The sequence below is a fragment of the Falco punctatus genome, assembly GCF_963210335.1.
Source record: "Falco punctatus genome assembly, chromosome: 8".
In the NCBI taxonomy this organism is placed as follows: Eukaryota; Metazoa; Chordata; class Aves; order Falconiformes; family Falconidae; genus Falco; species Falco punctatus.
The window spans coordinates 65505144-65514881 of NC_137588.1; the positions used below are offsets into that span (position 1 = coordinate 65505144).

The window sequence follows — 9738 nt, forward strand, 5'->3', positions numbered from 1 at the left end:
ACAGGCCTGCAGCATGCTGCACTGCAGCTGAAGCAAATGTGACATGTTGGCCAACTCCAAAAGTGGCATCAGATCTCTCATACCCACATAAAGCAGATGAGATTGCAGATTCAAAATCTCATTCCAGAAGAAGCATGTGTAGGAAACCATGCAGAGATAGAAGTTTGGTTTTCAGAGTGTTTTTGCAATGAATATTACATCGGTTAAGACTTAGACTTTCCAGCTTGTGGAACCTTTATTTTCTATGTGCGTAGTTCAACTGTAGTCAGGCTGGTACAAAACTACCCACATCAGTCCCTAAGGTCAGTGAGAATCGAGTATGTCAGCTTTAGGATGAGGAAGGCTGAATCAGCCCTGCTGGGATTCCAAGCTGCAAATTCAGTTCCAAGCATTTAAGCCCCAGGGCATGGTTTTGACCTGCATACTCCATCATAAATACATGCCTCGGTGCTCATTATTCAGTACCACAATCAGGTTGGGGTGGTTTTTTTTTTTCTTTTCTGTGTTTTGCCTTCGCAGGAGTATATAGTTCACCAATGTCTTAGTGAAACGAGTGAACATCGCAGTTCTCATGTTGAAGGAGAAGCAGGAATCATAAAGGATTTTAGTCAGGAATAACCTCAAAGAGTGACCCCTGAGAAATGCTGGAGATACAAGGAGGAATGCAGGTGTCTTGTAACACAGATACCTTTGAAGGAGCTGGAATGGAAGCTGTAGGCACTGACAGACTCTGGTTTCACCTTTCCACAAGCTTTACAATTTGCACTAAGAATCTCTGCAGTAAGAAGCTATCCTAATGACATGCACAGATTTACTTGCTGTTCAGGTGGGATTATATCCCTAAGTAAGGCTATAGCCACAGTGGTTATTAGCTGTATATGATTGACTTTGATGTCATAGCAACTGAAATAAGAAGCAACTGTACATGTCCTCAGGAAAGATGCTGGAATGTATCCTGAAGAACTGCTGAAACAGTTTGTGTGGATGCCATTTTGGGGCCAGCTGGAGGCAAATCACTGCTTAATTAGGCCATCTAGCCTGAGCAAGAGTAATTCAGAAAGTTGTTAAAGAAAACATATTTTGAATTAAGAAATTTAAAGTGCCGAAGCTGCTAAATGGCAGAACCAGGACTCATCCCTCATATAGCCCTAATCCAAGGCTGGTTTAAAACCCAGTCGAGTTAATCAGTGGGAGAACAGAGAAACAATAGATGATCAATTTGTGCACAGAGGTGCTCTCAAACAGAGGTGTTTTTAGAAAAATTGGTATATGTGAATAGGAACTGCTTGTTCAAAGACTAAGCGCACTTGAAGGAGTGTGTGAGTTAAAGCAGGCAGAAAGAACATCACGATCCAAGGAGGAGCCTGGAACAGAGGCAGAGACTGGAACCGAACAGATGAATCAACTGGGACAGAGTCAGGTGATGGATTCGCAGAACTGACAGGACTAAAGGAAACTTCTAAAAACTTCAGATGTTGACTATTGATCTGAGAAGTGTAAGCTGTGCCATACCCCTTGTTTCTCTGCCACTCACTGGGGTGGTGGCCCAGCTCTGAGCTGTGACTAAATCGAGCCTAGCGGTACCCACATCTGTGTAAATTTTTCCTTTAACAGACAATACTGCTATAGTTGCCATTTAAATAACTGACTGAACATCAAGTGTTACTAATAGAAACTGATAAGCGTAGAGTTTCATGAAGATGGGTGGACACTTCCAATCCAACTTGCCACACTGGTGATGGAAATCAAACTAGCCATGTCCTTTTTCCAGACAGCAGAAGAAATTGCTCGCTGCATGCAATGCAACTTGATCGCTTTCAAAATGCCTCTCCTGGACGAGACTGCTCCCTGCAAGTTTCTCTTCCTCTCTGTTGATAATATAAGGAGCGATAGCAACTGGTTCAGACCAAGTAATCCCAATGGAGGCTGGCAACACAACTAAGGCAGGAGGCCTACATGTGGTAACAGAGAATTAGATACAGAAAAGCAGGGTTTGTCCCCAGACCTTACATTCTTAACACCACAGCCTCTGAATACAGAAAGGCTGCTAAGTGACACAACAGTAAGAATGTTATCACCACACATCTGTGACAACAGAAGCTCTCGTACATACCCACTGTTCAGTTCCTGGCTTAGTTTAGCCTTTCAGCTTTAAGAACAGAAAAGCTAAATCTGAGTTACAACAAATTAGCAAGTTTAGTTCATGCCAATACACAGAACTACACTATCTCCCAGAACAGATAATAAGAACCTCACGTTTTAGAAAGACAAAGTCAGGACAGTATTACTGTTAGACTGCAACACTACCAGAATTGTTCCCGGTTTGTATTGAAGTAGAACAGTAAGCCATAACATGTCAAAAAATACAGAGGAGAGGTTTATGTAGCCAAGGACCACTTACTCCAACTTGTAACTGATAAATCAACTGAAATCTATTAATCAGGTATGCATTAACACACACAAAGCAAACATAGTAAGACACAAGCTTAGGCTTAAGGGTCAAGTCAGCGGAGCCTTCCCTGGAGAGAGGCTCTTTCCTCTAACCAGCTCGTCCCGTTTGTCAGCCTCCTAAGATTTAAAGATGCAACCAAAGTCAAGTTTTGCCAGAGCAGCTGCTTGATTTCTAGTAGGAAAAGCCTATTCACTCAGCAGCTTTGCTCCTAAAACGCATCAACGAGTCCTCGTCCCAATTTCAGAGGGACCAGGCAAAGACTTGCCTCGCAAAAGTACTGAGTATAATGTATACACACACACACAGGAGCTTGTCTGATCTGCCAGTGTAATAGACTTGTGTCCTATAAACTCTTCAAGAGTTTGTGGTGTGTAAAATGCTGTAAATTGAGCCGTCCCTTGTTCCCACGAATATCATAGCAGGCATACGGTGATGGAAAGGCTATGAGAGCATCCATCCAAGAATGGCAGAATAGCATCTTACTGTGTCTCTCGGCTTCTGGAGTCACATGACTGGCAGCTTTATCCAAGCGTTGTTTAAACGGCTTGTGCTCTATGTCCTGCTGCTGCTCTCCTGTTACATCCATGGCATCGACGCTCAAATCTGAAAGCAGCGAGCAAGGAAAGCGGTCTATGAACACACAAGTGTTATGGCCTGTGGCAACCTGAGGAAATGAAAAGACAGAATTTTTCAGCCAGCAGGGTAAGGACGTGCCATACTGGGAGAGTGTGTTCAGCTAGGGCCAAGTGACCCGCAGGGAATAAAACGCACAGTGCAGCACACTAAACGGCCCTCCCAGGTATGGGGTTTGCCTTGGTGTCCCAGAAGGACCGTTTCCAACTTCCAAGAAAACGTTACCCTGAAAGCTAGACACACTTAAGGCAATAAGCCAAAAGCAAACCCCTCAAAGACCAGAACCTTTTTTAGGAACAGGAGTTAAGCCTAAAATTGGTTGAAAGCTGCCTCCTACCTCTTCCCCCGCCACCTTTCCCCCTTCAACATCAGCACATTTCCTTGTGATCCCTTTTCACAAAAAAAGGATTGAGGCCTGTGGTATCAGCTTGGTACCGAATCACCACGATGCACTTGCTGGCTACATGCTCTCTTAGAAGGCTGACAGCTTCGCCGCACACAACAGCCAAGGCTTCCAGTCTCTCTGGCCTTCCCATGCCCTGTGAAACGTGAGGAAGGCAAAGACCGATAACATCTCGGGGGTTCTGGATGAAGTCAAGATGCACTACATCTAGAGCCCAACACATTACCCAAAGGAATTACCACAACAGAACAAGAGGCAGGAACGATCAGTAGACAGGCAGATAACATGCATGGCAGTAATATCCAGTCAGACTTGCAGGACTTTCAGTCACTTCATCCCTCAACTTTGTTTTGAATTTAGTTAAAAGATAATCAGATTCTTAACGCTCATTCTGCTTTTATAACTGCTGGAGGAAGGCTAACACGTGGCATTGGCATTACAGTCAGAATTCAAGTAAAAAAATCACAGCAAAGCTGTGCCTTGTCAAGTGACTTCTAAAGCAGGCTCTCGAGCCTTTCAACAAGACAGTCAAATCTGGAGTCACAAGAGAGCTGTGCCAGCTCTGTCAGTGCGACTGAGCTCTCTGACAAAGTACACCGCCATACAGAAATGTAAGTGGGTTTATACCTCAGGCTCATTTACAATCTAGAAAAATAATACTGCTTGACTGGATGCGCTGGTTTAAGCGCCCAGCAGGCCTGGCTGCGTAACCACCAGGGACCACCAATTCCTCCCCGGCTGTTGCCCAAGCAGCAGCGCAGCACTTGGAAGCAGCGGGCACACTGAGCCTCGTGGGCCCTCGGCAAGTACAATAGTTATCCCTCCGTAGTAAGCAGTCCGACTCACAAGCGCAAGGCACACGTGGAAAAGTAACATCTAGACTGACCTTCAGTTGAGCTCCCATTGATTTGTCAACGTACAATTCCAGATGAACCTAGGTACAAAGAAAAAACAAAAGAGCCCCGTTTCACTGGGAAGCAAATCCAAAGGCCTCTTCCCCTCGGCTGCTCTGGCCCAGGAGCTGACTATTAAGACACAGGATCAGCAAGACACCTGAGCTGCTACCTCCCAACCCTCCCCGGTAGTTAAACGCTTGCCCTTTGTAATACTTCTTAGAGAAATCATAGTCAGGGGCGAGGGGTGGGGATTCCATCGCCGGCTTGCTTTTCCTTCCCTTGCCCGCTCGCAGGGGCGGGCAGAGGCTCCTGAGCCACCTCCCTGCCACAGCGTTACCGCAGGCCCCAAGGCAGCCCCTGCGGCCCGCGGGGGCCGGCAGCCCCAGCCCGCTGCCAAGGACCCGGCCGGCGGCTGGGGGAAAGACAAAGCCCCGCGCAGAGCTGCGGCGGCTGCCCGGGCAGCCCAGAGGCGGCGGGGGGGGCGGCAGGTCGCCGCGGGCCGACCCCTCCCTCTCCCGGGCCCCGCCAGGCCGCCACAAGGGAGCACCGGGGCCGCCCCGCCGCCGCTCCTCGTCTCCTCGCTGAGGTAGCGGCGCAGCTCCGAGAATAAAAAAAGGCAGCACCGTGAGGAGCCCACTCACCACCATCACTGCCGGGAAGACGAGAACCACCAGCAGCCCCGCCGGTCCCGGGCCGGGCCACCCGCCTCAGCCCGCCCGCCGCCGGCGCCAGGCGCTCCGTGCCGCGGCCGAGCGCCAGCCCGCCACGTCCCCCCCAGCCGGCCACTGCTCGACGGCCCCGCCCGGGATCGCCCGCCGGCCCCCGCCCGCCCTCAGCCCGAGCGCTCACCCAGCGCGCCACCGCACGTCCCGGCCCAAAAGTCTTCCAGGCTCCTAGGGACCCCCCCGCACCGCCACAGCCGCCCAAGGGTGCCCCGCGGGCCGGAAATAAATCCACCTTCCGGGGCCGGGCCGGGCCCGCCGCCGGCCCCGCCCACGCGCAGCGGTCCCGGCCACGCCCCGCCGGCACCGCCCCGCCGGGCAGCGCGGGCCTGAGCCGGCCGAGGAGTGGCTGGAGCTCCCGTTCCGCGCTGGGGCGGGCAGGGGCTCGGTGCTGCCGTGGGCTCCTCTGAGCCTGCCGGCTCCCGGGTCTCTGCGGGGGCCACCGGCGGGGTGCGGGCTGTGCCGAGAGCGGCTACCTGGGGGAGGGGGGGGCGGGGAGAGGCAGGTGGAGGAAAGACCCCGCTTCCTTGTTCCCCCTTCTAGCCCTGCCGCGTACTTTGCACCCCTTCATTCCGGTAACACCTCACTTTCCCGTCACAGGGAACGGCTATGAGCTCAAAAGGTTAAAAGCTCATAATGGCTTACTTGTGCAGGGGAAAACCTTGTATGAGCTTTTCCTAAGCCACACGTTCACACCACTCGTTTTTTCCAACTCAAAAAATGCACTCCTGCAAAACGTCTTCTATTTAAAAAAAAGATATTTTAAATCGCTGTTACTAACGTGCTTCGAAATGCAAACAGAGCAAATGCATCCCTATTTCCCACAGCAAAATGGAATGCGTAATACAGAAAGGATTTAACAGCACGAGCCACGTGGGTGCTTTTGCATACGGAGGCAATAAATATTAATGCCTGGGCTGCGAGTGGGAAAAGGGCTGACCAATGTGAACCCTGCAGCCGCAGCGAGCAGCTCCCGTGGTCCGGTGGTGTAAACTGGGCTGAGAACTCGGCCTGTGCTCACCGTGCCAGTGCTCAGCATAGGGTTGGTGGAGCGCTGCTGCCATCTGGCGAAAACAATTGGGTACTGCAGCCGCCCGGTTGCTAGAGCGCTGCTGTTATCTGGCGAAAAAAATTGGGTACTGCAGCCACGCGCTTGGTGGAGCGCTGCTGCCATCTAGCGAAAAATATTTGCGTACTGCAGCCGCACAGTTGAGGGAGCGCTGCTGCCCTCTGGCGACCAAAAATTGGTATCAGACCACGGGGCTCGAACGCGTGTCCTCCGTAAGAGAAAGATTCTACCGACGGCGTGACGCGAACCAGAGTCGCTGAAGTCGAGCCACTTGTACGCATGCGCTGGCCTTAGTTTGCAAGAAACGCTACTACGCATGCTTAAAAACGAATGTCGTAATACGCATACGTAGCCACAAACCCCGCCCCGCGGCGTCAAGCCGATTCTACGCATGCGCAGGCCTTAGCTCTGCCAGAAACTCGACTGTGCATGCGTAAACGCTGATTTCATAATGCGCATGAGCCGCGAGAAACCACGCCCCTAGGCGTCAAGCCCATTAGGCGCATGAATTGTCCCGTTTTGCCGGAAATCAGACTGCGCATGCGTAAAAGCCGATTTCATAATACGCATGCGCTAACGGAAACCACGCCTCGCGGTATCAAACCGAGACTTAGCATGCGCTACCCTTACTTTTGCCAGAAACCCGACTGCACATGCGTGAAAACTCATTTTGTAATACGCATGCACCAAGGGAAACCACGCCCAGTGGCATCAACCCCATTATACGCATGCGTTGCCCTTAGTTTTGCCAGAAACCCAACTGCGCATGCGTACAACCCCATTTGTCAATCCGCTTACGGTTAGGGTTAGACGCTGTCAGGGTTAGGGTTATGTCCAGGCCCGAAATGGTCGGGTCTGGGGAGATTCTTAGTGAGTCCCAGAGTGAGATTAAGACACAAACGAGGTCAAATGCCGTAAAAAAAGTAAGTTTAATGGTACTTGCATAGAGGCAGGAAATGGAGAGAAAGAGAGGAAAAATAAAGAAAGGTGCAAAAAATAAAGAAAGGAGCAAAAAAAAATAATCACTCGAGACAGTAGGCATACACTTTTTTTTTCCCTTATAAAAACACCAGCAACATTGTCTTCACGATAAAAGAGGCAATGAAACCTTTTCTTGTCAAATGTAAGGGCACTAAAGAGAAGGTAATTCGACAGACAAGACATAAACCTCTCCAGCTCTTTCCCCACGTCTATTTGGCATTCGTTTCCAAAAACTTTCTCGGGTGAACGTCTTTTGTCTTTGAGCAGTGCGACAGGCGGTTTGCAAACGGCACAAGTCTCTGCTTTTGAAAAATCAACTCAGACTCTGTAAGCACTTTAGATGGGGCACTTTGTGTTTCAGAGAAACAAAACCAACGCTGAGTCTTTCCTTGAACGACACAGGCCTGTTCACCTTTAAATCAGAGAAACAACGGACGTGGTTCTGATCCCTCAAGGAATCTGTACTTTCCAACAGACTGCACCGTCAGGATCAACAAAGCAGTTTCCTACCGTTTCGCCAGCGAGCCAGAGGACTGTCTCGAGACTAAGTTTCCTTGAACAAACACCGAAGAGATCTTCAAGACTCGGTCCAAATGGCTCCGTCAACCTTGAAATCGTAGTCCCCTTCAGCTCCACACCGCTTCATTCTGGGAACGCCCGCTAGAAAAAAAAGAAACAGTTTATTCAGTGTAACGATTCGATTGGTATACAAGCCTTCAAGGCTCCCAAGACCAAGCCTAAGAGGGTCAGGACCGTGCATGTTTGTACTCGCAGTGAAGCTCAACACCTTAGGCAACCCTCAGCCGAGACAAAGGTGAAAAACTCACCGGCGCCGAACGTTTCCTCGTCTGTAAGCTGCCCATCCTTAGCATGCAGGACTCCACATTCAAAATTCACAGGTCCCGGAGAAAGAAAACCAAAAACTACAGGACAAACAGACAATCAAACAAAAGACCTCAAATAAGGTTTCCTCTAAGGACTGTTAGATACATCTTTTGTACACGACCTACGCACGGCAACATACGCTTCGTACCAGCTCCGTTACATGCTCAAGTAGCAGACGCCTCAGACTCTGCTTTCCATCACAGATTACGATTTTTTGATGACGTTACTAAAGCTGGTCATCTATTCGTACGATAGGTTATGCCAGTGCCTGAAATGATTTTCGATCTCAGACGCTGCACAGAAACGCCGCAGTTTTTCACTGCAATAAGCAATTGATACCTCAGTCGGTACACGTCACCGAGTGAGTGCTAGGAGTGAAAAGTTTACATTTACCTCTCGCTCTTCGACAGCCAATGAATCCTGTAAACAAAACAACATCTTTAGCACACCGGTACCGAAGACACAGCGCAAAACCCCCCGTTAATGTGCTCCTGTATTTGTTTTAATTTCAAAGTAGCCACTTCAACTGATAAAGACAGCCGATTCTCTACCTGTAACTCTACTCCTCCTTATTATCCTGCTACAGAAAGAAACAAACCGCTAGCATTTCTACGTAACGACTTATTTTTCCAGAAAAGAATAAAAAGCCACAACCGACCAACCAAAAAAAAAAACCAAACAGAAACAAAACAAACAAAAAAACCAAACCCCCAAAACAACTCACCTCCTACCTTCTGTGTCCCAGGATGAAAAGTTTCCTTCGGGTTCTTCCCAAATTTGTCGTGACCCACAGGACTGAAATGCAAACGAAATACTGCTTTAGAGGAGAGCGAGCACACACCTCGACATTAAACCATGAACTGGCTGTAGTCGGAATCGATTGCGAGAAGAATCGTTCAAAGAGCCTCGCTGACGTGGAATTTTTTGCGGAAGAGCCATTTATTTCCCACACGACTAACCGCTGAGACTTCTTAAACTTCTTTCTGATTTTAAAAACAGAAACAACTAGGACCCTGCACGGAGATCACTTTCAAGCGTACCGTATTTACTTAGGAAGCACAGAACTTTATTCCCTCGTCCTTCGCTTCGGCTTTCTACGTAACTGTCGTGAGCGTTTTAGGAAGACTCGGTAACCTATCCTATTTCATAAGCTTCTCTTCCATCCCTTTGAAAACAACTCCAGGCACGTCAAATGAAAAACGAGCTGCTCGGCGTCAGGCTCGTACCCCAAAGATCCACAAGCAAGACCAGCTGCCTCGCTCAACGGAAAGCCCTCACGTACAGCATTTCTTCCCAACTCGTGTTTCTACGCGACTGTCATTTTCGCCCCTTTTTTTTCCCCTACCGTGAATTTCTGGAGCTGCGCAGCACGCCACGGAGTGCCAAATGCAGTCTGTCTGAGGCACACCGAGCTGACACGGAGGTCACATCCGATGCGCCTCTCCATCATCGCTTACGCTAGGCCACCACGCCGACAGGATCTCCCGTAGTTCCCTTCGAAAGCAATTAAAAGGCTGAGATTAATTTAATTGACAAAAAAGCAGGTTTGTCGTGCAGCTGAAATTCGTTGACATAGTCGGTACCGAAACTCACGCTGGCTGTGAACGGGGTGAAATGGCAAAGGACCATCAGCCAGGCCCGAGGGAAGGCTCAAAGGCTGTACAAGCTAAAGAACAGCCAGGGAAGGGATTTTAGTC

At 49.5% G+C, this 9738-nt stretch overlaps 1 protein-coding gene and 1 long non-coding RNA gene across 6 annotated transcripts; both read right to left on the minus strand.

Moving 5' to 3' along the window:
* Positions 1 to 2760: 2760 nt before the first annotated feature.
* LOC308068131 lies at positions 2761 to 5358 on the minus strand. Its single transcript, XR_013929870.1, has 4 exons — positions 5234 to 5358; positions 4375 to 4422; positions 3423 to 3624; positions 2761 to 3116 (listed from the first exon to the last, which is right to left on the minus strand). It is a non-coding gene; the product is annotated as an uncharacterized lncRNA (long non-coding RNA).
* A 1727-nt stretch (positions 5359 to 7085) lies between these two features.
* Positions 7086 to 9558, minus strand: LOC308068076 (uncharacterized protein). 5 transcript variants are annotated; one of them, XR_013929832.1, is made up of 6 exons: positions 9387 to 9558; positions 8773 to 8836; positions 8435 to 8461; positions 8190 to 8309; positions 7984 to 8079; positions 7086 to 7816 (listed from the first exon to the last, which is right to left on the minus strand). XR_013929832.1 is itself a non-coding variant. In XM_080398034.1 (5 exons), the coding sequence occupies exons 1-5, from the start codon at positions 9489 to 9491 to the stop codon at positions 7734 to 7736; spliced, it is 375 nt and encodes a 124-aa protein (XP_080254160.1). In that variant the 5' UTR covers positions 9492 to 9554; the 3' UTR covers positions 7086 to 7733. The 5 variants fall into 5 exon arrangements, 2 of the variants coding, with proteins under 2 accessions (XP_080254160.1, XP_080254161.1); XR_013929834.1 differs by having other exon boundaries at positions 8766 to 8836; XM_080398034.1 differs by lacking the exon at positions 8190 to 8309 and having other exon boundaries at positions 9387 to 9554.
* Positions 9559 to 9738: the final 180 nt, after the last annotated feature.

What these genes read in the sequence shown, in the direction of transcription:
- LOC308068076 (XM_080398034.1), bottom strand. Translation starts at nt 9,491, where the DNA reads ATGATGGAGAGGCGCATCGGATGTGACCTCCGTGTCAGCTCGGTGTGC. An exon ending in CGCAGCTCCAGAAATTCACG is followed by an intron (nt 8,837 to 9,386) that starts GTAGGGGAAAAA and finishes TTTGCATTTCAG; the next exon opens with TCCTGTGGGTCACGACAAAT. An exon ending in TGGCTGTCGAAGAGCGAGAG is followed by an intron (nt 8,080 to 8,434) that starts GTAAATGTAAAC and finishes TTTGTCCTGTAG; the next exon opens with TTTTTGGTTTTCTTTCTCCG.